General features: G+C 33.3%; 3 protein-coding genes and 1 pseudogene across 4 annotated transcripts; 3 read left to right on the forward strand and 1 right to left on the reverse strand.

Annotated features, from left to right (window-relative positions):
* Positions 1-1,533: 1,533 nt before the first annotated feature.
* LOC135152204 (uncharacterized) lies at positions 1,534-3,585 on the reverse strand. Its single transcript, XM_064092042.1, has 4 exons — positions 3,493-3,585; positions 2,293-3,048; positions 1,702-2,160; positions 1,534-1,641 (listed from the first exon to the last, which is right to left on the reverse strand). The coding sequence occupies exons 1-4, from the start codon at positions 3,583-3,585 to the stop codon at positions 1,534-1,536; spliced, it is 1,416 nt and encodes a 471-aa protein (XP_063948112.1).
* Positions 3,586-8,225: 4,640 nt separating this feature from the next.
* On the forward strand, positions 8,226-14,015 carry LOC108192343 (uncharacterized). Of its 2 annotated transcripts, none has more exons than XM_064091278.1 (9): positions 8,226-8,690; positions 8,855-8,971; positions 9,300-9,382; positions 9,549-9,967; positions 10,147-10,322; positions 11,391-11,470; positions 12,023-12,156; positions 12,820-13,113; positions 13,339-14,015. In XM_064091278.1, the coding sequence occupies exons 1-9, from the start codon at positions 8,409-8,411 to the stop codon at positions 13,539-13,541; spliced, it is 1,788 nt and encodes a 595-aa protein (XP_063947348.1). In that variant the 5' UTR covers positions 8,226-8,408; the 3' UTR covers positions 13,542-14,015. The 2 variants fall into 2 exon arrangements, with proteins under 2 accessions (XP_063947348.1, XP_017227660.1); XM_017372171.2 differs by having other exon boundaries at positions 8,228-8,768; positions 13,339-13,745.
* Positions 14,016-14,269: 254 nt separating this feature from the next.
* Positions 14,270-15,060, forward strand: LOC108203978 (E3 ubiquitin-protein ligase XBAT33-like; annotated as a pseudogene).
* A 5,914-nt stretch (positions 15,061-20,974) lies between these two features.
* Positions 20,975-24,673, forward strand: LOC108203327 (uncharacterized). The gene is made up of 4 exons (XM_017372162.2): positions 20,975-21,087; positions 21,642-21,775; positions 22,433-22,726; positions 22,952-24,673. The coding sequence occupies exons 1-4, from the start codon at positions 21,008-21,010 to the stop codon at positions 23,152-23,154; spliced, it is 711 nt and encodes a 236-aa protein (XP_017227651.2). The 5' UTR covers positions 20,975-21,007; the 3' UTR covers positions 23,155-24,673.
* Positions 24,674-27,052: the final 2,379 nt, after the last annotated feature.

Below are 27,052 nucleotides of genomic sequence, written 5' to 3' on the forward strand. Positions count from 1 at the left end.
TCTTCCACCGAGGTGTTGGCCACATACCCCTTCATGAACTTCTCTAAGGGCTTCTCGAGCCTCATCCGGCCTCAAACATCTCAAATAAGGGATCACAAACGATTTTCTATATAGGACCCCCTCAATGAGTACATACTTAAGGGCCCTTACCTGTAACTTTCGTGCTTCATTGGCATTAGGCGGTAGATGACCTCTTTGTAAGTACAACTTAATCTCATCCATCCAAGTGGCCCCTGTGTCAATGGGGGCAACTAACTTTGCTTCGATGCTTGGGGTTCTCAAAACCTGATAATAAACGCTTCCTGAACATACCTCATCATCGGAGGATGCAAATTGTGATAAGGCATCAGCCTTGGTGTTCTCCTCCCTTGGCACATATTCTACCAAGCATTCTTCGAATACTGCCATCTGGGTCTTTACAATCCTTAGATATTTTAACATAGTCTCCTCACGGGCTTCAAACTCACCATTCACTTGGAAGACTACAAGCTTTGAGTCACCACAGACTTTCAAATTCTTTACCCTCAAGGTTCTAGCTAAACCAAGTCCAGCTATTAATGCTTCATACTCTGCTTCATTATTAGTGGTCGGAAAGTCTAGCTTAATAGCATATTCCACTGTAAAGCCATCAGGGCTTTGGAGCACAAGTCCTGCACCACTACCTTTTGTTTTTGAAGCCCCGTCAAAAAATAGTAGCCAATATTCTTTAGGTTTTTCTTCCTTAGTAGGTTCTTCTACCTTGTCTCCTTGCCCCCCGACTTCCTGGTTGCTAATGGTGCATTCAACTAGGAAGTCAGCTAAGGCCTGAGCTTTAATCGCCGTTCGAGGCTTGTATCGGATGTCAAATTCTCCAAGCTCAATTGCCCACTTGATCAATCTTCCACTAGCCTTAGGGCTATGTATAACATTTCGGAGAGGTTGGTCTGTCAAGACTTCTATCTTATGAGACTGAAAGTAAGGTCTCAACTTCCTCGAGGCCGTAATCATGGCCAAAGCAAATTTTTCGATCACCGAGTAATTGAGCTCTGCTCCATGCAAAACCTTGCTCACGTAGTATACCGGTTTTTGAACCTTGGACTCTTCTCGAACTAATACAGCGCTCAATGCTTGTTCTGAAACAGCTAGGTACACATACAAAGTTTCACCATCAATGGGTTTCGATAGAAGAGGTGGCTCTGCCATGTACTTCTTCAACTCTTCAAAAGCTACTTGGCTCTCTTCTGTCCACTCGAAATTCTTAACCTTTTTCAAGGCTTTGAAGAAAGGTAAGCATTTGTCTCCTGATTTGGATACAAATCTTCCCAGGGCTGCAATTCTTCCTGTCAGTTTCTGAACATCCCTTACACTCTTTGGGGGTTCCATATCTAGGATGGCTTTTATCTTGTCGGGGTTGGCCTCAATACCACGCTTTGAGACCATTAGACCCAGGAACTTCCCAGAATCGACCCCAAAGGCACACTTAGCTGGGTTTAACATCATCTTATGCGTCCTCAGGACTTCAAAAGCCTCTCTAAGGTGTTCAAGGTGATCCGCTTAGTTCAAGCTTTTCACCAACATATCGTCTACATATACCTCCATAATCTTACCAATCAGATGCTTAAACATCTTGTTTGCAAGGCGTTGGTATGTTGCTCCTGCATTCTTAAGTCCAAAGGCCATAACCAAATAACAAAATACACCAAAGTCAGTGATAAACGATACCTTGGGTACATCGTCCTTGTTCATCCGGATCTGATTATATCCGCTGAAGCCATCCATGAAACTCAGCATCTCATGGCCAGCAGTGACATCTATCAGTGTATCAATTCTTGGAAGGGGGAAACAATCCTTCGGGCAAGCGTCATTTAGGTCAGTGAAGTCTACACACATCCTCCACTTCCCATTAGCTTTCTTGACCATAACAGGGTTGGCCAACCATTCTGGAAATTGTATTTCTTCGATAAAACCCGCTTCCAACAACTTATCGACCTCCTGTTTAATGGCTTCTTGCCTTTCAGGGGCGAAGTTCCTTTTCTTCTGCTTAATAGGTTTCCTCTCGGGGTTTACATTCAACTTATGGGTCATGAATGAGGGATCGATACCTGGCATATCAGCCGCTGTCCAAGCGAAAACATCACGGTTGTTCCTCAAGAACCTCACAAGCTCTTGTTTCAAATCTTCCTGGAGTAATGCTCCAACATAAGTGACCTTTTCAGGTTCTTCTGTATACAACTGGATTGGAACCAAATCTTCGGCAGGCTTGCCTCTCCTTTCCTCTTCTTCTCGGACATCAAGGTCCTCTATAGGTAATACTTGCCCCCCGGCTCCTCCAGATCTTAATGCCCCAATATAACAGCTTCGGGCCATTTTCTGATCTCCTAATTCTTCTCCAATTCCGTTCATAGTCGGGAATTTAATCTTCATGTGGTAAGTGGACGGGATTGCCTTAAAAGCGTGTATCCCGGTCCTTCCAAGGATGGCATTATAGGTCGACGAAGCTTTAACAACCAAGAAATTTATCATGCATGTGGCTTGTCTAGGTTCGGTACCCATAGTTACAGGGAGTTGGATCATGCCTTCAATCTTGGTTTCCACATTGTTGAAGCCATATATAGGCATATCCGAGGGTGTCAGTTGAGTATCGGAGTATCCCATCTTTTCATAGGCATCATAGAACAAAATATCCACTGAGGCTCCATTATCAATGAGCACTCTCTTTACGGACGAGTTTCCAATCACTGGTGTAATTACTAAGGGGTCATCATGGGGAAATTTTACCTTCTCGAGGTCAACGTTATCGAATGCCATTGCATAGTCAATTTTTGCTCGCTTCGGGGGTTCTCCAACTATACTCATTACTTCCCTCGCATAAGCTTTCCGTGAATTACTTGAGGTTCCTACAGCTGTAGGCCCTCCGGAGATCACGTTAATCACAGGCCCTCGAGGCTGGGTTCTCTTGTCATCATTGTCTCTTCCACGGCTGTCATTGTCCCGATAATTTTTGTCTCCATCTTTGGTAAATTTGGATAACTTGCCTCTTCTGATCAAAAACTCAATTTCATCCTTCAACTGCCGACAATCATCGGTCTTATGTCCTGTGTCTTTGTGGAATCGACAATATAAATCTTTGTTACGTTTCTCCGGATCAGTCCTTATAGGCTTCGACCATCTAACACTTTCATCCTTCTCAATTTCCAGCAGGATTTGACTCCTCGGGGCGTTAAGCCTGGCATACTCAGTAAACCTCGGCCCCAGCTTCTTTTTAGCAGGCGATTTTTCCTCATCTTCCTTCCGGGAGTACTTATTCTCAGCATTATACTCCGTGTCATTCCCACGCTTCTTGAAGTTGGTATTCGGTCCCTGATTGTTCTGGGATTTTCTCAAACTTTCCTCCGCCTTTATATATTTTCCGGCTCTCTCTTGTAAATCGTTCATATTGTCCGGAGCCCTCTTGACTAGAGATCGGCGAAAATTGTCATCAGTGGTGCCTTGTTGGAGTGCAATCATGGCTACCTTCTGATCAAGGTCTGGGACTTTCAAGGCTTCTTTGGTAAAACGATTCATATACTCCCAGAGTGATTCGTTCTTACCTTGATGCAAATTCATTAGAGAGGCAGAGCTCTTAGCATGTGTTTTGCTTCCAACAAATTGCCCTATGAAAGCCCTGCTCAAGTCAGCAAAACAAGAGATAGAATTAGGGGGTAGGCGACTATACCAATGTTGGGCCATCCCACTCAAGGTTTGGGGAAAAGCGCGGCACTTGATTGCTTCAGTGACGGGCTGGAGTAACAGAGCGTTCATGAAGGTCCGAACATGATTAGCGGGATCACCCGTGCCATCGTAAGCTTTAATGGTTGGGAGCTTGAATTTTCGGGAAATCCTTGCACCCATGATTTCTTGCGTAAAAGGGGGAACCGGGTTATCAGGATCGCCTGCTGGTAACAAGTGAATTTGATTCATCACGGTTTGACGAGGGTTTTCATCCCTAGATTCTGGGGGTTGCATCCTTGCCTGGTCTCTTTTTAACCGTGCGATTTCCTCTTCATAGGCCCGGATCCTTTCCTCATAAGTTATTGGCCCCCGGGGCTCATTAGTTTCTTGCCTATGGCGGCGTCGACGGTGTCGATCAGCATCTCTCCTCCTTCGAGGGGGTGTATCATGCTCCTGCTCCGATTCGGAAGAGTCGTAGTCAGTTACATGCACATAGTCATCTCTTGTGCCTCCACGGGTGGTTGTGGTGACCGTTGAGTAATGTGTGCCGGCGTCGGTGACGGTTGCAATTACTCGAGTCAGAGGGGGCAGCGAGCCAAAAGTCAGGGGAGTAGTAGTTTGAGCGATGGTCGTACCAAGCGGGAGGGAGGTAGTTACAGGGGTTGATTCAGTCGAGACCCCGGTGGTGGTTCGACTGCGTGGAACATGGATTTCTGAACGTGGTCCGGTTGGGTTCGTCATGGTTGTTGTTGTATTCCCACAGACGGCGCCAAATGTTGTGGAACTAAAAACGGGGGTGAGCGATTCGTGCTTTGGACTGGTCTCGGTGCGAGATGCCTACGTATCTTCTGCGTGGAGAAGAATCAAGTCCAAAACGTAGTTCTAGTTATGAGGGGTAGAGCCCTTTATATAGGCGCTTCGGAGTCAGAATTCGAATGGAAGTACGATTCCGTGTATCAGACTTCTTATCGAAGTGTGCCTCGAGGCAAGAGATAAGATAGAACTCTTATCCTCTCGTTGCTGATATTTATCTGAACTCCGAGACGTTTATCTGTTAGAATCAGGTGTATTATAGAACTTGTATTTGTAACCGGACCTACAGTTGGGCCTCTATTAATTACGAAATTAATATCTAAGAGTCTCAGGCCCTATTTAACTGGGCTTTAGTATTCTTGGGCTTTTAATATCCAATAATAATTAAATATTATTTCTGACCCATATCACATATCATACTGTTTGTTGATAAAAAATATATATGTTAACTAAATAAAAAAAACAAAAAATTATACCCGTGTGCGTGGCACGGGCCGAAATGCTATGAGCATATTCTTATATAAATAAAAATTTGATAAATGAGTATATTTTCAGTTAAATAACTTAACAATAAATTTTTTTGCATATAGTTTATTATAATTTTTTGTTATTCTATTTAAGATACGAGGAGTCGCCGTTAGGCGACCCCGAGAAATCTTAATTATATAGTCATTACTATTTTCATGAATTTTATAAATATTTTAGAAACAATTACCTTTTTTTTTTAATATTTTAACTATACAAATAATGATTTGATTATTGATCCATAAACTTATAAATTTTTATTCTAAACTTGAATTATTATTATTATATTAAATATTTGGTTATATTAATGATACTAATGAAAAATCTATTCCGTTAAAAAATCAATACAGTATCCATTCCATAGATATTTATCACGTATATCTTCTTACCATCAATTTTCAGTATAGGCAATAATTGTAGCATATAATTTAAATAATTTAACTGAATTATGACTACATATGTATTCCTTTATTGATGTTTAAGGTTAATTGTTTTTTAACTTATTTATCTATCTTTACTAACGACGTGTGGAAACTCTATCATCAACATATTCACCTTAATTTAATAAATAAGGAATGGATGGAAGATTTATAATCTGCATAATTAGGTCAAGGTTATAATTATTTATGCTTTTTTTTACTAAATAATTATTTATGCTTTTAAATACAAAGATTTATATATCCGCGTCGTTATAAAATCTGTTGCGTGATTCTATTTTTTTTCAATCGACATTCATATATATTATGTTTAACATCTACAACGTACTGATCGCCAATAACATAACTCGAGTATTTTGACTTTTACATACGTGCCTTTCATAACTTATATCTCATATCATACTGTTTGTTAATAAAAAAATGTATATGTTAACTAGATAAAAAAATAAAAAATCATACCCGTGTACGTAGTACGGGCCAAAATACTAATAAACACGTGAACTTTAATAACTTAAAACTGATAATAAATAGTTTGACTGCGCCGATTACCCGTCAAATTTGGAGTTAATCACGACAGAAAGTATAGGTTAAGTTGATAAAAAAAAATTAAAAAATCAATACCGTGTGCGTAGCACGGGAAAAAAAAGCTAGTTTGAAAAGTGACCTAAATAAAAGTTTTTTCAATTTTTAACAGATATTATGAAAAGTGACCTAAATAAAAGTTTTTTGAGTTTGATGACCCCATTGCAAGTTTGTAGTCAGTTGAGTGACCAAAATGCCACTTTAGCTGACTGTACATGCCATGGTGGATTTATTTAAGCGAAGTCACTACGCTTAGTCAGCTTTCCGTCAAATTTTAAACGGAGTGTAACGGCTAGTGACCTCAATGAAAAATTTTAAGAGTATAATGATGTGACTGACAGCTTTTTGAGTTGGATGACCCAATTGAAAGTTTTCGGTCAGTTGAGTGACCAAAACGCCATTTAACCCGGCTATTATGTGACATGATTATATATGTGTGTGTGTGAAGTTTCTTTTTTTTTTACTTATCTTATGTATAAAATTTATACTTTATAATCATGAAAATATTGATTTAACGTATTATGCTAAATTATAATTCACAAAATATGCTCTCTACTAATTTTTTTCAGTTCAATGTTAAAAATAGTTATATGTAAAGATAACACTATAAATATTTATAATATTTTATTTTTTATTTTCAGAGATTTGAATTTTCTTTATAAATTGTTAGCACAATATATCAATATTTATTTTGAAAAAAAGATAACACAATAAAAATGCATTATTTGACCTCAGTGTATGTCGTGTATTGCTTTATGTATCACTATTTATACAAGTGACTGGTATTTTTCATATTATTTAAATTTATTACTATGTGATGTGCGCCTTTAAAATTAATAATTGTAATTACTTCTTTTCTGCGTCATCGTGTGTGTGTATGTGTGAATAAAATATTATATATGTGTGTGTTACGTTTTAAATTGCTAACGTATTTTATTACTTGTAATGTGATACGATATTCTAATGAATATTTTTGAAAATATAAGTAATTAATATTATAGGATTTTGGTTAAGATTTGATATCCAGAACTGGGAAATGCAAATTATGTGTTATAAATTATAATATGTAATTATTTCTAATATGTAATATTGTAATATATAATATGACCTGTTATATAAGATTTTAAAAAAAAAATATAAATTTAAGTAATTTCTTTGAATAAGAAATCTATTGAAATTGGTTATAAGATTACATAAATTGAAAAAGATGTTTAAGTCATTTAGTCAAATGACTTAATTTAAAAAGTAATACAAAATTATATTTATTGAACCATTAAACAATAAATATATATTAAATTTTAATAAACGTTTTCAAATTATTATGCATAGCACGAACATATGTCATTTATACAGAATATTTGTGTAATCTATATTAGTGTTTACCCGTGCTAATATTTGTATAATAATTTTGTTAATATATATTTGATTAACTTTAAATGACCCCCTTTTGTTAATAATTTTTATTTGATTTTTTTAAATAATATAATTTTGATTATGTATAGACGACTGTAAAATACTCAATCGGTTGGCATCCTTAGCATATTAAATCTCTTCATATTACTAGTATACAACATTTTGTATTCACCAAGTATTAAATGTATCGCAGTTTTCCAATTCTACTCATCTTTGTTACCATAGTGTTTTTGGGAGTCAAAAACCTTTTGAAAAGGTTTTTGGGGAAGGACATTGAGTTCTGGTAGCTACCATAATTGGCTACAGTAAATTTATGGTAGTTACTATAATCACAACGATGAATTATTATTAAATGGGTATTGATTTATGGTTGACTATTATTAGTCCAAATAATATCGTTTTTTGTACTTGCTCCTCCCAAATTAGATGAGTTAGTTGATTTTAAGCAGGTAAATTAAGCTTATAGTTCCGGAATTTATTTTTCAAAATTTTTTTTGTAAACCAAAATTTCATATATAAATTTTTATTTGCAAAAATAAAATTCTCAAAATAATAACGTAACTATACGGTTAATAGATTTTAAAATGCCTGCCCGAAATCAACTGGCTCATCCAATTTGAGATGGAGGGAGTATTTCTTAAGATCTTGACTAAAATTTAGTAAAGGAAAGTTAATTAATGAATATAAATGAGAGGAAGACTTCCTAAAATAATTCCTTTTTTATTGGTTAAGTGCATATTCTGGTAGAGTAATAGAAGGAAATTTAAAAGAAGCAATATTATTGGTCTGATTGGTCTTAAAATATATAATTGGATTATATTTTGAAAAATACCATATATCTAATACAGTATAAGGCAAAAAAAATGGTAGTAGAATAATGAAAACCCTAGGGCAAGGCATCTAATTGTCTGTATATATATACACACCAACAGTTGTCCTATAATTTACATGTCGCCAAAGCAAAGCATAGCGATGGAGTCATCGGAGAAAACAAAGAAAAGCAAGGCATCGAAGAAAGGCAAATCAAAAACTGATGGAAAAAACAAAGATATTGATTCGAAGAAGAAGCGGGACTTGAAGGGCAAAGAACTAGCTGCAACGAAGCCTTCCTATAATTTACAGCGCGGATCGGCAACTATGTGTACTGACTTGAAGAGTCTGCAGTGTCTTCATCAGGCGAGGCTTCGTGGGTTCTTGCGCAAACTTGTGATGAGACAGAATTGGGATGAAGTAAGTGGCGTTTTGAGTGTGCTTATGAAGACTACTTGTAAGGACAGGTCTCCGTCTCTCAATCGGACCAAGTATTTGGTATGTATGTGGATAGATGATGATGATATACTTATTTTTGCTTGCTTATTGTATATATATAATGACTGTATTGTACAATATTGTAGGCTGCTTTGGAGCTTTTGCAGCACACTGATTCTGAAGCTAGTAGTAAAAACAAATTCCAGGATGTATTTGAAACGTGGATGAGAAAGCTTGCAACACCAAGAGAGTGGCAGACAAAGGTATCATGTCATGTATCTTATTTGTTTATATGTTGACCACAAACTCATGCACTTATGTATGACATAAGTTATCTTTGGCACTTGTCTGTCCTATCTATGACCAGAATATATACATGTAATGCAACCTTAACTGAAATTTACATAAACAAATGCCCATGTTCAAACAAGCGAATCTATATATATGATGAGTATATATGGAAGAGTTTTAATTAGGCATATATGTATGTATTGTATATATAAAAACACATTTTACCAAAAAAGTAAAAAGAGGTCATCAACTAATCAAGTTGCATTGGATTTTTTTTTTTCAACTTTCCAATCATGGCAGGATAGATTTCTGGTTCAGTTGGAGTACATCATGTTCTGTCTAACACGAGGGAAGACAGAAGAGGCAAGTCAAGCTGTCATATGGTATGCTTGTATTACCTTAATTTTTATTTGACACATGCATCTGTTAATTATGTTTATATTTCTTAATGATGTGTATAGGATCCTTCTAATATCACTGTTTTCAAACAGTGAACCAACTGAATCCAAGCTTTGTTTTGTAATTGATTGCAATGCTTGTATATATCAGGTTAAGGCAAGAACGTGAATTCCAGAAAAACCGCTTATCAAACTTGGTTGTAGGCTTGGTATATTGTCAGGAATGGTATGACACATTATGCATGGAGTTTCCAACTCTGAACTTACGTAGAGCACCCGATCAATCAGAGATGTCAGAACCTGAATTTGAAATGTCATTTGAAGATCCCAGAAGTTACATTGCAGATGACTTTCAAGAAGATAATCACACAGTCAAGTGCAATTCTGATGCCTCTGTTGGGAATTACAAAGAAATGGAATGTGAAGGGGATCCAAAAGTATCCAGTAATGTGGACATCCAAATGCAAACTCCTCACAGTTTTCATAGGCCACAGAGTTTTTATGTGCATTCAAGTGAAAATGACGAAGAGGATTCCTTTTCTGGTTATGCATCTATTTTCAATGTCCAAGGTGGGTCTATAAGGCAATGGCGACAATATATATATATATATATATATATATATATATTAATATCTTCGCGTCATTTAAAGAAAATCTTAAGTTTATGTGTTATCTTTTTACATGTTTAGTTATTGTACTTTGTCAAAAACTAACTAGATATCAAATGTTGCCCTTCCTTTCTGAAAAAGGTCTAGAACCGTGGTGGCTTGCTTCCCGGGTGCTTTATACGGTTAAAGATTTGGATGAATTCCTCTATTTGCAAAAGAAGGTATACAATGAGTCATACAAGGGTGCATTGAAGTATTTACGTGCTGCACTTGATTCAACCCCTCCAACCCTCGAGGCCTTGTTTCCTCTGGTACAGGTAATAAAATATATAAAGTTGATTTTCCAGGTTGTTGAAATCACTCATTCTCCTACGGGAGTTGTTTTTAGTGCTAAAGATTAAAAAGCATACAGATATAAGAATCCTACCGCATCCGATATCATTCGCGTTACTACTGGTTTATATTTTTATGTTTTGCTTTTGTGTTGTCATACTTTTAGATCATCCTATTTGATTAGTAATGTTGGACATGAATCAACAATGCTTTAGAAAGTTCAACACTAGTTTTTTTTCATATTCGCTATACTTTGACCATGGGGTTCCTTGGCTAACCAATTCACTTTAACTATCATCTCATATGCTTATGATCATTGGTTCATTGAGTTCACATATTGGCATAAAAATATGTGACAATTTGTTAATTTCATATTCATCATTGTCATAGATTATTTTTTGGGCATCCTAATGAAATTGATGATTCATATGTCTTAGTACAATTATATAGTGAATTGTCTAATATAATAATACCCCTGAAATGTTTGGGAAACTAGAACTATATCCATGAGATTTAATCACAGTGCACACTCTATTGCATATTTAAAGTAAAGTCAAATTTTTTGAAGTGCATATATGGAGAAAGAGAATGCACAGGGGAGTGACTGAAAGTGTTGGTCGAGGCAAGAATATCATTGAAAATATATTTCAAGATGAGGCAAAACCAATAAGGATATTTCGTTTGGGCTAAAGGGGTATAAAAGTTTTGTTGCAATGCTTATAGTTTTTCTAGTGACCATATAATGCAAAATTATCAACATCTTTCACTGTCATATTCTTTTACACTATTTATGTTTCTCCCCAAAATCTTTTGAGCATGGCAATATATAATGTAAAAAAAGATTCTAAACCATTTTCCAATTAGCGTAGAGGAGTTGCATAGACGTGGAAATACCATTATATAATGTATATTTATTGAGTTTTTGACATTGCCCCTACTGGGCAGGAAAACAAAATTTAGGTGGCTCTTCATGTACTAGCATGCAGTTTTATCTTTTATCATTTTCAATAACTGAACTTCACTCTTATATCTGAAGCAAGTTTGTTTTTCAGATGCTACTTATTGGAGATCAAGTCAAGGAAGCTATAGATGAAGTTGAAAAGTTTAGTTCGGACTCACCAGTGTATGCAAGGTGATCACTGTAAAACAGAATGTGTTTTGTTGAATTACTGAACTGTTTCTTTTGAAGTACATGGAACACAATGTTTGACTTACAATTGAGATTATAATTATTATGCTGAACTGTTATAGAGTTCTCGATGCATAGACCTGTGGGTAATAGATGACAGTTATAACTCTATAAGCATAATAATTGTGCATCACCCTTTTTTATTGCTGCCAATTTAAAAGTATGTTGTTGGATTGGCCTTGGCGCTGCTAGATGATGTGATCTGTAGGCCAAGTGACTACGGAAAATATATCTTTATCCTATCTGGTAATAATGATTTGATCAAGACAGTTTATGCATATAATATTTTTTTCCCCAATTTATTTTCTTTCTGGAATTGAAAATTTATATTCCAATTTTCTTTCCTTCAAACTAGATTGGTTTTTGTTACATCTCTAAGAACTAGACATATATGTCACAGACTTGCAACTAAATTAAGGGAAAGACAATGTTTCGTAATGCATATTCATTTCTTGAATGAATATATCATGCTTAATCTATATATGATTTGTGCAGATATAAAGCTAGTCTTTTCGAGCATTTTGATAGCAACAACCACATTCGTCTTTCAACATGCTTCGAAGATGCTTTAAACAAAGATCCACAATGTACACACTCCTTGACAAGACTTCTATGGTTGCATGAACAAGGTATATTTCTTGTGCTAATATTTGATTTGCACACGGCTATTATAAGAGTTCATAGCCACTCAAAATAGGTCACTGAAACTCAAAAAGTTTGCAAATGGATCACCATTTGCAAACTTTTTGAGTTCAGTGACCTAATTGCAAGTTGGTTACATCTTTTAATGGTTTATGCTTTACCACGATGAAGCTTCAGTGTGTTCGACTCTACCTTGTACATGACAATTTGAATATGTTATGTAAAATAAGCACAGATAAGTGGTTTTGGTCATGATTGCCTCTGTTAAAAGTTCTTGAGTTTTTTTCATAATAGTGGACTATGTGACCTGTCCATTTATCATTTCTTTGTGATATACAGGTTTTGGTAGGTTTTTATTTATTTCTTTCTTTCATGGCCTGCTGTGTATGTGTTTTTGGCAAAAAATTTAAGATGTATGTCACTTAAAATAGAATGGTTTAAAAAAAATTAGTTATAAAGACTTTATTAATTTGCTAGTATGAGTGTGATGTCTTTAAGCCACTTTTCAATGTGCAACTTACAAAGTAAAAAAATAAGGTGTCCAAGTCGAAAAATTTATCATCTGCTTTGTTTTGAGCAATATTTCTGATTTTCACAGCCTGATATTATAACTTTAGAAATCTGATGTGCTCTTGTTTACAAAATGGCAGGGCATTATAGCACTGAAAAACTGTTGGAGATGATAGCCTTGCACTTAGATGCTACATATGCCGATCGTAACATTTGGAAAGAGTTTGCTTCCTGCTTCCTGAAGCTGTCTCCGAGTGAAGAAGACAGAATATCAACTTGTAATGATAAAACGTTGCAAGGGCAGTCTAAGAATTTCAATAGGAAGCCGGTTAGAGTTGCTGACAGCGTTATGGGTAAGGAGTGGAAATTACGTTGCAGATGGTGGATGACCCGTCACTTCAGCAAAATGATTCTTGTTTCAGAATTTGAAGCAGGTATCTTTAACATGTTATATTTTAGTATAACTAGTCTGCCTATTAAGTGTTCATTTACTTGATTAGCTTGGTCAGGTCTTGCAATATTATACGAGTATATATTTGAAAGCTTTCAAGATCCAAGTACCAGATAAAATCTGCCAACTATAATTGTCTCGAGTAATCCTGTAATTTCGATTAGTGTTTTGTCATTAACTTATTGTGGATCTGTTTCATTGTCAACAGATGATGTGCAGCTTCTCACTTACAAAGCAGCCTCAGCTTGTCATCTTTACGGACAAGATTTTGAGTATGTCACAAAGGTGTCAGAATATTTAGAGAAGGATATAAATAATAGTGCTATGTTGTCAATTTTGCAGACCCACATGCAATATTCTGCTGGATTCTATAGCAAAGGTGTCCCAGTGTCTAGAGAAAGAAAGATTTAGTAGTGATATGTGTCATTGTTGCAGACAATATTCTGTTGGATTCTTATGATAAATAATCCAAAATGAATGCTTATTAACTATTTTATTATTAATACAACATCCTCGTGGTTGGTTATTTGAAGATGAAAGTAGAGCATAATATTCCTAATGTTGTCTACATATGATGTATATTAGCGATTGTAAAGATATGATGCATGCCTTTAATACTGGGAACAAGGGGAGATGTGTGCTTTGGTTGGAATATTATACAATATTACAGGAGATAAAGAAAGATCAAGTGAATGGAATTTATAGCCGTTAATGCAGATCCCCATCAGGTCTTTTTTATTTTATTTTATTTTGTTAGTGTACAGCATAAATACATCTAGCTTCCCAAATGTTTCACATTGTGTGTGTTTTTGTTGAGAGAGGGGGAGAGAGAGGAGAGAGAGGGAGGGAGGGATTTTCCATTCACAGGGAGTGTTTCTGGGGTTTTGAAAATGGGGAATTCATTTGGGGGCTCAGCTTCTGGGGAAAGACTGATCTCAGCACCTAGAGATGGTGATTTTGTTGAAGCCAAGATGCTTCTTGATTGCAATCCTTGTCTTGCTAAATACTCCGCCTTTGGTGGCCTCAACTCTCCCCTTCACTTAGCTTCTGCTAAAGGCCACAATGAGATTGTTGCATTGTTAATTAAGAATGGTGCTGATGTGAATTCAAGAAACTATTGTGGCCAGACAGCATTGATGTGAGCTTGTAGATATGGGCGCTGGGAGTTTGTTCAAACTCTTGTTTTGTTCAGATGTAAAGTGAGAAGAGGGGACTATCTTAGTGCGAGGACTGCTCTCCATTTTGCAGCCGTCAATGGGCATGTTAGATGTTTGAGACTGGTGGTGGCTGATTTTGTTCCGAGTTGCCCTTATGGTTCTATAAGTGGTCAAGCTAATGGCGGTGATGCTTCCAACCACTGATGATACTGATAATAGTGCTGTTTGCTTGGAGAGGCCATGTACTGTACCTGCTGAAGGCTGCAGGCATGAACTTTGTGTAAGATGTGAACTTTATCTTTGCTCCACAAGCAATATTGGTTCTGAACTACTATGTGTCGATCTCTTTTACTAAATTGCCGGGTTCTCAAGCAAAAGAAATCAAACTAAATATGTCTCTCGGCTTATGTACCCCGTGCATGATACACACCCGAGAATGAAATCATTTGACACCAGCTTGCATCCCTGAAATTCGAAAGAATGGTGTAGCTTCGGTATCTTGAGATATATTTTGTCCAGTCACCTGTAGCCTGTTTCCTTGGGTTGCAATTCCTATGTGCACCTGCAATGATGGATCATGCCCATCGGTGCAACCCAAGATGAATCTCCATCTGCAAACGAAGATATGATGTTAACAGTGAGTCCAGAGAAAACAAAAATGTTTTGGAGCAGAAGAAGCTGTAGCAGGGAGCAACAATTCAATTCTGAAATAAACTCTTGACTATCATAGCACAACACCTGCCGAATGTTTTTCTAGCCGAACTGATTACATTATTTGATCTATGTTTGATGAGCTCTTGTTTTCTGGCCAACACTTTGCATGGGAAAAAGTTTAGAGATCCAGCTTCGGGTTTGCCTGCTTCTCTCATAGCATATAGTATTTTGGGAATTTTGTGTTAATAGTTAGGATTGCTCAACAAAAAATAGGATTATTTTAATACAAAATTTTAACATTGGGAATTTATTTATGCTATGAATTCATACTCCCTAACATGGTTTGACAAATTTAATTATCATTAAAATATTGTCTTCTTTTAAATACTCTTTTTTGGCTAAATTAGTTGGCCATATCGCTTATCAATAATAAATAAATAAATAAATTTTGTATAAGTAACACAAAAATATAAATACAAAATTTTAAACTTAACACAATATCAATGTTAATTTTTTGTTCAAAAAAAAATTCCAAAGACATGGGTCAATCCAAAAATATATTATTTGACTCCTATAAAATATAAAAAAAAACATATCATTTTTTTAATCTAAAATCCCCTACAAAAGATAGAATATAAAACATTATTTTATCAAAAAATAACAAGGTTATTTTTCAAAATATTGATTTTCATGATAGTTAATCATGACACTAAATATAAATATGATTGTTAAAACTAAAATCGACTACGAAAAACAAAAAACTTAAATACTTATGAATCATCTTTATAAATTTAAAAATAAGATAAAAAGTATTTACAAAAAGTTAGAGCCCGTTTAGCTTACTTAAAAATTGTGACTTATAAATTATTAAATTTAATGTGAAGTTGGAGTTAAAATACTTGTTTAGATTATATTGACTTATTAATGATTTATTAGATATTAAAAATTTCATAATGAAAATAAAAGTAATTTATGATTTTTGTAACTTTTGTCTTTTGCCATTGTATATAATATTAAATATTTTTTTAAGTTATATCTTTTGGACTCAACTTTGTTTAAAGTATAATGTTGAAGTTTTGATTTGATTTCATTTTATATAATTTGAAGCTAATATAAATATTTTTTGTAATTTTACTAAAACTATGATAGTTTTCGTTATTATATCTTAGAGTCATAAGTAATATCAGAAAAAAATTTATCTGCTAAAATTTTTAATTGTTAAACTAAAATGATTTTATAATTTAAAATTGGTTAGATAAGAATCATAATAAAGTAAAAAGTAATCTGATTTTTGACATATGATAGAGTTGTTAGTTATTGTCGTCTTTTATGAAAAATTTACTTGAAATTAAGAGAAAATATGGAGAAAATGAACGAAATAAGTCGTCTTTTATAAAAAAGTTACTTGAAATTAAGAGAAAATATGGAGAAAATGACCCAAATAAATTTATTTTATACATAGGCTGCCCAAAATAACAGTTGTCAAACTAGGTGTCTTTTCTACCCAAACAATTTCACATTTCTTGAATGCGTGTACTGACCAGACTTTTAACCTAGACAAAAACATCTAGCTACTGAAACCAACGCAGAAAGAAAGGTAGTACAGCAAAGACTACTCCATTCCCACTGACTTCATGTGCTTTTGCTACAGAATACACGGATTTATTGTATACATATCTACACTTCGCATATGTCAAATGCGTATGCTGGGTGGAATAAAATTAAAATAGAAAATAAAAGAGGGAATCACATACTCCATAATTTAGCGCATAACCTTGTACGTATAATTCGTATGAGTTTGGATGATCATATACTGATGTGTGATGGTCTCGCTGAGTGAGGTCGAGTGATACAGAACGTTGAGGTCGAATGGTATATCATGTGTGAGTTAGGAAAGGTACAACCATGTTTGCTTCTCAGTTTGCTCAACGCATGTAGTGAATGCGTGTTTCGAGGACACAATACAACAGGAGAGGGGCGAGGATGACAAGAACTGTAATTTATTTATTTATGTTTCGTTCATGCATAAGCTAAAATAATATAAAAAAAATTAAAATTTACAAACAGATCATCAAATCATATGTTAAGATTTATTTTTATATCATTTCTATTCTTTATGTTCGAAAGAGTCGCATGTGTAATTATAAAATTTTTTAATCTAGTATCGTGCCTAACATTATATTTATTTCGTATTACTTTTTATTTTTATTATAAAAATTATGCATAATTTTTTATCGAAAGATGAGTTTATAATTATTTTTTTGTTCTTACAAAATTTATTAAACCTATTATTTTCAAAATTATATGAAATGGCGAGATAATAATTACACAAATAACTGTGAAAAATAGATTGAGTTTATGATTATTTTTTTGTTCTTACAAAATTGATTAAACCTATCATTTCCAAAAATATATGAAATGGGTCTTATGACTATGCCAACATTCTAGAGAGGGACTCCTTATATGGAGTTACATAGTGCGCCACTGTAAATCATCAATTTTATTATAAATTCTGTTATTGAATACATATAAAACGTGATTCTAATATAGAATACTATAAAATATATCTATTTTAAGTAATTTAACATTTAAAATTTGATGAAAAAAAATATATTTTCGAAACTGATTCTACAACAGAATAATTCTGGATGATTATTATTCTGTTATAGAATCATGTTGAGATATTGCATAATTTTAGATGATCTTTGGAATAAAAAAATTGTATAACTTCGTTTTCGTTTAATAATCAAAATTTGCAATTATATTTCATAAAAAATATAATAGAATATATATTATGTATATATTTATAATCGTGTGCTACGTAACTCCATATAAGAGGGTATGCTATGGAGTGCTACCCTATATATGTATATATATATATATAAATATATATATAGTCCTACCCCAATACAAACTAAGCTAAAATACAAACTAAAAACTACTCACTCAACTACATATATATACCTTATATATACACATACAATCTATATATATCATCACAATCATCCAATATATACTACCAAAGCCGCTACAACCATCAAATAACATCAATATATTCGATCATCAAAAAATAGCGAATGACCAGATTCTGTTCTCTGTTCTCTTTATTTCACTAATTTCTGAAGTAGTGATCACTAATTTCTAAAGCAGTAATTTCTGAAGCGAATATCACTAAAATATATAGCAGCGATCAGCGAATTTATTAGGAAATTTGCCGACTAGTGGGGCTGAGTGGAGGGGTGGCAGGGTGGTGGTCGGGATCGAGATAGGTGGTTGGATAATGGGTCATGCAAATGGGGTGCGTAGATAATGTAAAATAGGAGGTTCTTAGTTTGTATTTTAAGATTGGTTTGTATTTGATCACTAGCCTATATATATATATATGAGTGAGGTTCCAGAGAAAACCATGCTATCAAGAAAACCGAGGAACCCTCCTAGATACCGTCGATTATTTTTGTCATATTTAACTATTTCCTAAATTGAAATCAATCAAATATATATCCTAATCTAACACACGCAGGGGCAAAATCATAAAGAATCTGTTGCTAATTAATTAAAAATCTTTTATTTTTGGCATCTGTCACAATTCAATCAAAGCACAAAATAATCTGAAATCATTACATATATTTTCCTTTGAGAAGAATCTCTCTCATTGTAAGGAAAAAACAGCCACGTTGAAACACCATGCTTCGTCGATTCAAGGTCTATACTATGTCTCATTCTCATGGATTTAAAAAAAAAATTTATAAGATTTATTTGTTATCACGTTCGTATAACCTCCAGAACCATTCAATCTTTTTCAGGGATTCAATGGCGGAGAAGAATCTCCATGACAACATCAGCCGTTTGTTGGTTCGAGTAAAACCTATCTTCTTAAAGGGAATCGTGGATCAGTTGCACAAAGGCAGTGGGTTGTGGAAAATGGATTCGAAAAGGTTCTACTTTTCAACATCAAGGAATACCCTCAACCTTTGAGTTTTTTAATTTCAAGTCGTACAAACCAATCGAGTCAACAAATTCAAGTTGGGCAGAAGAAGAACGAGGCGGAAGACTGATTTATGAGAAAATTGGTTCTTGTGTGAGTTCCCATGTCTGAAGGATAAAATGCTAAGGATGTGCTTGAGGATAGAATGCTCAAGAATCTCCATGATCCAAACATTTCGGAGGATGCTAAGCTAGGTTATGAATAGCTTTTGTTTTCCTCGGAGGTCCTACTTTTTGATTCTTCGATTTCCTGTTTCTACGACGCGAGTAAAGACTCGATGGATGTTGATCAGGATCTCTTGGAGATGGAAAGATTCGAGGATTTTACATGATCTTCTTAGAATACTATGTTCTTTACTAATGTGGAAATGTGGAAGTTCATCTTGAGTTAATTTTTGGGTGTTCTAGTTTGTGTTCTAGTTATGTTCGCTTAGAATACTAGGTTTTTGTGGAATTAGATTCTGGGTGTTCTAGTTTGTGTTCTAGTTGTGCTTATTCAGAGAAAACTTCTAGTAGAATCTTTTATTCAGAGAATACTTGATAATAAAACTTATAGCAGAATCTTAAATTTAATATTAAATTAAGACCATACAATATTCTTTTAGAATATATATACGAGATTCTCTAAAATATTTTATTATTTTTAATAACAAAATTTGTGCCATGCAAGATTCTTTTAAAATTTGAGATTTTTCATGTATAAATTATTTACCTTATGATATTCTTGTGACTCTTTTAATAATTTTAATAATTATTTTGAAAAATCTCAAACCAATTAATATAAAAGAATCCCAATACAAAAATTATAATAATATCTAAAGGAACACTTTAAGAAACCTCCTCCATCCAAAAATCATAAATAAAAATAAATGCTAAAACAATATCATGAAATCTTTTCTAGTTATCAAGTTGAATCTTTTGAAATTTGAAATTTAAATTCCAAACTGAATACACACTGATTAATTAAGATATGAATAATCTAGAAAAGGAAATCAATTAATTGTTAATTAAAAAACGTGTATATTTTGTAAGATTTTAATAAGAATGTTTAATAAGAATATTTTAATACTGTTATTTGTAAAAAAATTAATAAATTTTACGAACATTTGGTAAGATATTAAATAATTTTTGTTTAATGCTTTAATTATTTTTTAACTATTTTACAAAAAAAATATGATGTATTATTATTTTTTTATTTTTGTGATAAGTGAAAGATTAACATTAAGATTCTATTAACCATTTTACTAATGATGTTAAAATGTTTAACATCATTTTACTAATGATGTTAAAATATTAAGATTCTATTAACCATTTTACTAATGATGTTAAAATATTAAGATTCTATTAACCATTTTACTAATGATGTTAAAATGTCAAAATCTTGTTTTTTATTCAATAGTAAATAATTAATTAAAACATTAAATAGAAAGCATCTAGTATCATAAATGCTTAATATTTAATTTAGTAATTTGATATTAAAACACTTAATCGAATCTTAAATATCTAATCATTAACATGACCATACAAAATCTTTTTGAAATATATGTACGAGATTCTCTAAGATATTTTATTATTTTTAATAGTAAATATTTGTGTCATGCAAGATTCTTTTAAAATATTTGTTTTACCAAGATTCTCCTAAGTACTTTAGTATAAATTTATATAATAAAATATTTGTGGTACCTAGATTCTCCTAAGTATTTTAGTATAAATTTGATAAAATATTTGTTTTACCAAGATTCTCCTAAGTGATCGTATATATTTGTTTTACCAAGATTCTCCTAAATAATAAAATATTTGTTTTACCAAGATTCTCCTAAGTACTTTAGTATAAATTTAATAAAATATTTGTTTTACCAAGATTCTCCTCAGTGATAGTAAATATTTGTTTTACCAAGATTCTACTAAGTACTTTAGCATAAATTTAAATATATTTATATTATATATTTATATTCTTTTAAGCACCATACAAAAATTCTTTTACAATATATATGTATATATATATATGAGATTCTCTAAGATATTTTATCATTTTCAATAACTGAACTTCACTCTTATATCTGAAGCAAGTTTGTTTTTCAGATGCTACTTATTGGAGATCAAGTCAAGGAAGCTATAGATGAAGTTGAAAAGTTTAGTTCGGACTCACCAGTGTATGCAAGGTGATCACTGTAAAACAGAATGTGTTTTGTTGAATTACTGAACTGTTTCTTTTGAAGTACATGGAACACAATGTTTGACTTACAATTGAGATTATAATTATTATGCTGAACTGTTATAGAGTTCTCGATGCATAGACCTGTGGGTAATAGATGACAGTTATAACTCTATATAAGCATAATAATTGTGCATCACCCTTTTTTATTGCTGCCAATTTAAAAGTATGTTGTTGGATTGGCCTTGGCGCTGCTAGATGATGTGATCTGTAGGCCAAGTGACTACGGAAAATATATCTTTATCCTATCTGGTAATAATGATTTGATCAAGACAGTTTATGCATATAATATTTTTTTCCCCAATTTATTTTCTTTCTGGAATTGAAAATTTATATTCCAATTTTCTTTCCTTCAAACTAGATTGGTTTTTGTTACATCTCTAAGAACTAGACATTTATGTCACAGACTTGCAACTAAATTAAGGGAAAGACAATGTTTCGTAATGCATATTCATTTCTTGAATGAATATATCATGCTTAATCTATATATGATTTGTGCAGATATAAAGCTAGTCTTTTGGAGCATTTTGATAGCAACAACCACATTCGTCTTTCAACATGCTTCGAAGATGCTTTAAACAAAGATCCACAATGTACACACTCCTTGACAAGACTTCTATGGTTGCATGAACAAGGTATATTTCTTGTGCTAATATTTGATTTGCACACGGCTATTATAAGAGTTCATAGCCACTCAAAATAGGTCACTGAAACTCAAAAAGTTTGCAAATGGATCACCATTTGCAAACTTTTTGAGTTCAGTGACCTAATTGCAAGTTGGTTACATCTTTTAATGGTTTATGCTTTACCACGATGAAGCTTCAGTGTGTTCGACTGTACCTTGTACATGACAATTTGAATATGTTATGTAAAATAAGCACAGATAAGTGGTTTTGGTCATGATTGCCTCTGTTAAAAGTTCTTGAGTTTTTTTTCATAATAGTGGACTATGTGACCTGTCCATTTCTTTGTGATATACAGGTTTTGGTAGGTTTTTATTTATTTCTTTCTTTCATGGCCTGCTGTGTATGTGTTTTTGGCAAAAAATTTAAGATGTATGTCACTTAAAATAGAATGGTTTAAAAAAAATTAGTTATAAAGACTTTATTAATTTGCTAGTATGAGTGTGATGTCTTTAAGCCACTTTTCAATGTGCAACTTACAAAGTAAAAAAATAAAGTGTCCAAGTCGAAAAATTTATCATCTGCTTTGTTTTGAGCAATATTTCTGATTTTCACAGCCTGATATTATAACTTTAGAAATCTGATGTGCTCTTGTTTACAAAATGGCAGGGCATTATAGCACTGAAAAACTGTTGGAGATGATAGCCTTGCACTTAGATGCTACATATGCCGATCGTAACATTTGGAAAGAGTTTGCTTCCTGCTTCCTGAAGCTGTCTCCGAGTGAAGAAGACAGAATATCAACTTGTAATGATAAAACGTTGCAAGGGCAGTCTAAGAATTTCAATAGGAAGCCGGTTAGAGTTGCTGACAGCGTTATGGGTAAGGAGTGGAAATTACGTTGCAGATGGTGGATGACCCGTCACTTCAGCAAAATGATTCTTGTTTCAGAATTTGAAGCAGGTATCTTTAACATGTTATATTTTAGTATAACTAGTCTGCCTATTAAGTGTTCATTTACTTGATTAGCTTGGTCAGGTCTTGCAATATTATACGAGTATATATTTGAAAGCTTTCAAGATCCAAGTACCAGATAAAATCTGCCAACTATAATTGTCTCGAGTAATCCTGTAATTTCGATTAGTGTTTTGTCATTAACTTATTGTGGATCTGTTTCATTGTCAACAGATGATGTGCAGCTTCTCACTTACAAAGCAGCCTCAGCTTGTCATCTTTACGGACAAGATTTTGAGTATGTCACAAAGGTGTCAGAATATTTAGAGAAGGATATAAATAATAGTGCTATGTTGTCAATTTTGCAGACCCACATGCAATATTCTGCTGGATTCTATAGCAAAGGTGTCCCAGTGTCTAGAGAAAGAAAGATTTAGTAGTGATATGTGTCATTGTTGCAGACAATATTCTGTTGGATTCTTATGATAAATAATCCAAAATGAATGCTTATTAACTATTTTATTATTAATACAACATCCTCGTGGTTGGTTATTTGAAGATGAAAGTAGAGCATAATATTCCTAATGTTGTCTACATATGATGTATATTAGCGATTGTAAAGATATGATGCATGCCTTTAATACTGGGAACAAGGGGAGATGTGTGCTTTGGTTGGAATATTATACAATATTACAGGAGATAAAGAAAGATCAAGTGAATGGAATTTATAGCCGTTAATGCAGATCCCCATCAGGTCTTTTTTATTTTATTTTATTTTGTTAGTGTACAGCATAAATACATCTAGCTTCCCAAATGTTTCACATTGTGTGTGTTTTTGTTGAGAGAGGGGGAGAGAGAGGAGAGAGAGGGAGGGAGGGATTTTCCATTCACAGGGAGTGTTTCTGGGGTTTTGAAAATGGGGAATTCATTTGGGGGCTCAGCTTCTGGGGAAAGACTGATCTCAGCACCTAGAGATGGTGATTTTGTTGAAGCCAAGATGCTTCTTGATTGCAATCCTTGTCTTGCTAAATACTCCGCCTTTGGTGGCCTCAACTCTCCCCTTCACTTAGCTTCTGCTAAAGGCCACAATGAGATTGTTGCATTGTTAATTAAGAATGGTGCTGATGTGAATTCAAGAAACTATTGTGGCCAGACAGCATTGATGTGAGCTTGTAGATATGGGCGCTGGGAGTTTGTTCAAACTCTTGTTTTGTTCAGATGTAAAGTGAGAAGAGGGGACTATCTTAGTGCGAGGACTGCTCTCCATTTTGCAGCCGTCAATGGGCATGTTAGATGTTTGAGACTGGTGGTGGCTGATTTTGTTCCGAGTTGCCCTTATGGTTCTATAAGTGGTCAAGCTAATGGCGGTGATGCTTCCAACCACTGATGATACTGATAATAGTGCTGTTTGCTTGGAGAGGCCATGTACTGTACCTGCTGAAGGCTGCAGGCATGAACTTTGTGTAAGATGTGAACTTTATCTTTGCTCCACAAGCAATATTGGTTCTGAACTACTATGTGTCGATCTCTTTTACTAAATTGCCGGGTTCTCAAGCAAAAGAAATCAAACTAAATATGTCTCTCGGCTTATGTACCCCGTGCATGATACACACCCGAGAATGAAATCATTTGACACCAGCTTGCATCCCTGAAATTCGAAAGAATGGTGTAGCTTCGGTATCTTGAGATATATTTTGTCCAGTCACCTGTAGCCTGTTTCCTTGGGTTGCAATTCCTATGTGCACCTGCAATGATGGATCATGCCCATCGGTGCAACCCAAGATGAATCTCCATCTGCAAACGAAGATATGATGTTAACAGTGAGTCCAGAGAAAACAAAAATGTTTTGGAGCAGAAGAAGCTGTAGCAGGGAGCAACAATTCAATTCTGAAATAAACTCTTGACTATCATAGCACAACACCTGCCGAATGTTTTTCTAGCCGAACTGATTACATTATTTGATCTATGTTTGATGAGCTCTTGTTTTCTGGCCAACACTTTGCATGGGAAAAAGTTTAGAGATCCAGCTTCGGGTTTGCCTGCTTCTCTCATAGCATATAGTATTTTGGGAATTTTGTGTTAATAGTTAGGATTGCTCAACAAAAAATAGGATTATTTTAATACAAAATTTTAACATTGGGAATTTATTTATGCTATGAATTCATACTCCCTAACATGGTTTGACAAATTTAATTATCATTAAAATATTGTCTTCTTTTAAATACTCTTTTTTGGCTAAATTAGTTGGCCATATCGCTTATCAATAATAAATAAATAAATAAATTTTGTATAAGTAACACAAAAATATAAATACAAAATTTTAAACTTAACACAATATCAATGTTAATTTTTTGTTCAAAAAAAAATTCCAAAGACATGGGTCAATCCAAAAATATATTATTTGACTCCTATAAAATATAAAAAAAAACATATCATTTTTTTAATCTAAAATCCCCTACAAAAGATAGAATATAAAACATTATTTTATCAAAAAATAACAAGGTTATTTTTCAAAATATTGATTTTCATGATAGTTAATCATGACACTAAATATAAATATGATTGTTAAAACTAAAATCGACTACGAAAAACAAAAAACTTAAATACTTATGAATCATCTTTATAAATTTAAAAATAAGATAAAAAGTATTTACAAAAAGTTAGAGCCCGTTTAGCTTACTTAAAAATTGTGACTTATAAATTATTAAATTTAATGTGAAGTTGGAGTTAAAATACTTGTTTAGATTATATTGACTTATTAATGATTTATTAGATATTAAAAATTTCATAATGAAAATAAAAGTAATTTATGATTTTTGTAACTTTTGTCTTTTGCCATTGTATATAATATTAAATATTTTTTTAAGTTATATCTTTTGGACTCAACTTTGTTTAAAGTATAATGTTGAAGTTTTGATTTGATTTCATTTTATATAATTTGCAGCTAATATAAATATTTTTTGTAATTTTACTAAAACTATGATAGTTTTCTTTATTATATCTTAGAGTCATAAATAATATCAGGAAAAAATTTATCTGATAAAATTTTTAATTGTTAAACTAAAATGAATTTATAATTTAAAATTGGTTAGATAAGAATCATATTAAAGTAAAAAGTAATCTGATTTTTGACATATGATAGAGTTGTTAGTTATTGTCGTCTTTTATGAAAAATTTACTTGAAATTAAGAGAAAATATGGAGAAAATGAACGAAATAAGTCGTCTTTTATAAAAAAGTTACTTGAAATTAAGAGAAAATATGGAGAAAATGACCCAAATAAATTTATTTTATACATAAGCTGCCCAAAATAACAGTTGTCAAACTAGGTGTCTTTTCTACCCAAACAATTTCACATTTCTTGAATGCGTGTACTGACCAGACTTTTAACCTAGACAAAAACATCTAGCTACTGAAACCAACGCAGAAAGAAAGGTAGTACAACAAAGACTACTCCATTCCCACTGACTTCATGTGCTTTTGCTACAGAATACACGGATTTATTGTATACATATCTACACTTCGCATATGTCAAATGCGTATGCTGGGTGGAATAAAATTAAAATAGAAAATAAAAGAGGGAATCACATACTCCATAATTTAGCGCATAACCTTGTACGTATAATTCGTATGAGTTTGGATGATCATATACTGATGTGTGATGGTCTCGCTGAGTGAGGTCGAGTGATACAGAACGTTGAGGTCGAATGGTATATCATGTGTGAGTTAGGAAAGGTACAACCATGTTTGCTTCTCAATTTGCTCAACGCATGTAGTGAATGCGTGTTTCGAGGACACAATACAATAGGAGAGGGGCGAGGATGGCATCGCACATACGTGTCATGCGTATGCAACTGCGCATCCATGCAATGCGGATACAATACGTGATTTTGGGCACTTTCGACACAGACTGATATTTGGGATAGGTGCATAAATAAAAAGGGTATAATGGGCTTTCACATGAAAATATATATATATATATATATATATATATATATATATATATATGTGTGTGTGTGTGTGTGTGTCGGACAAGAACTAATTTATTTATTTGTGTTTCATTCATGCATAAGCTAAAATAATATAAAAAAAATTAAAATTTACAAACATATAATCAAATCATATGTTAAGATTTATTTTTATATCATTTCTATTCTTTATGTTCGAAAGAGTCGCATGTGTAATTATAAAATTTTTTAATCTAGTATCGTGCCTAACATTATATTTATTTCGTATTACTTTTTATTTTTATTATAAAATTTATGCATAATTTTTTATCGAAAGATGAGTTTATAATTATTTTTTTGTTCTTACAAAATTTATTAAACCTATTATT

The sequence above is a fragment of the Daucus carota genome, chromosome 4 (genome assembly GCF_001625215.2).
Source record: "Daucus carota subsp. sativus chromosome 4, DH1 v3.0, whole genome shotgun sequence".
NCBI lineage: Eukaryota > Viridiplantae > Streptophyta > Magnoliopsida > Apiales > Apiaceae > Daucus > Daucus carota.

What these genes read in the sequence shown, in the direction of transcription:
- LOC108192343 (XM_017372171.2), top strand. Translation starts at nt 8,409, where the DNA reads ATGTCGCCAAAGCAAAGCATAGCGATGGAGTCATCGGAGAAAACAAAG. An exon ending in TCAATCGGACCAAGTATTTG is followed by an intron (nt 8,769 to 8,854) that starts GTATGTATGTGG and finishes ACAATATTGTAG; the next exon opens with GCTGCTTTGGAGCTTTTGCA. An exon ending in TGTTTCAGAATTTGAAGCAG is followed by an intron (nt 13,114 to 13,338) that starts GTATCTTTAACA and finishes CATTGTCAACAG; the next exon opens with ATGATGTGCAGCTTCTCACT.
- LOC108203327 (XM_017372162.2), top strand. Translation starts at nt 21,008, where the DNA reads ATGCTACTTATTGGAGATCAAGTCAAGGAAGCTATAGATGAAGTTGAA. An exon ending in GACTCACCAGTGTATGCAAG is followed by an intron (nt 21,088 to 21,641) that starts GTGATCACTGTA and finishes TGATTTGTGCAG; the next exon opens with ATATAAAGCTAGTCTTTTGG. An exon ending in TGTTTCAGAATTTGAAGCAG is followed by an intron (nt 22,727 to 22,951) that starts GTATCTTTAACA and finishes CATTGTCAACAG; the next exon opens with ATGATGTGCAGCTTCTCACT.
- LOC135152204 (XM_064092042.1), bottom strand. Translation starts at nt 3,585, where the DNA reads ATGAATTTGCATCAAGGTAAGAACGAATCACTCTGGGAGTATATGAAT. An exon ending in CTGGAGGAGCCGGGGGGCAA is followed by an intron (nt 2,161 to 2,292) that starts GTATTACCTATA and finishes GCATTACTCCAG; the next exon opens with GAAGATTTGAAACAAGAGCT. An exon ending in ACAAGGACGATGTACCCAAG is followed by an intron (nt 1,642 to 1,701) that starts GTATCGTTTATC and finishes TTTGGACTTAAG; the next exon opens with AATGCAGGAGCAACATACCA.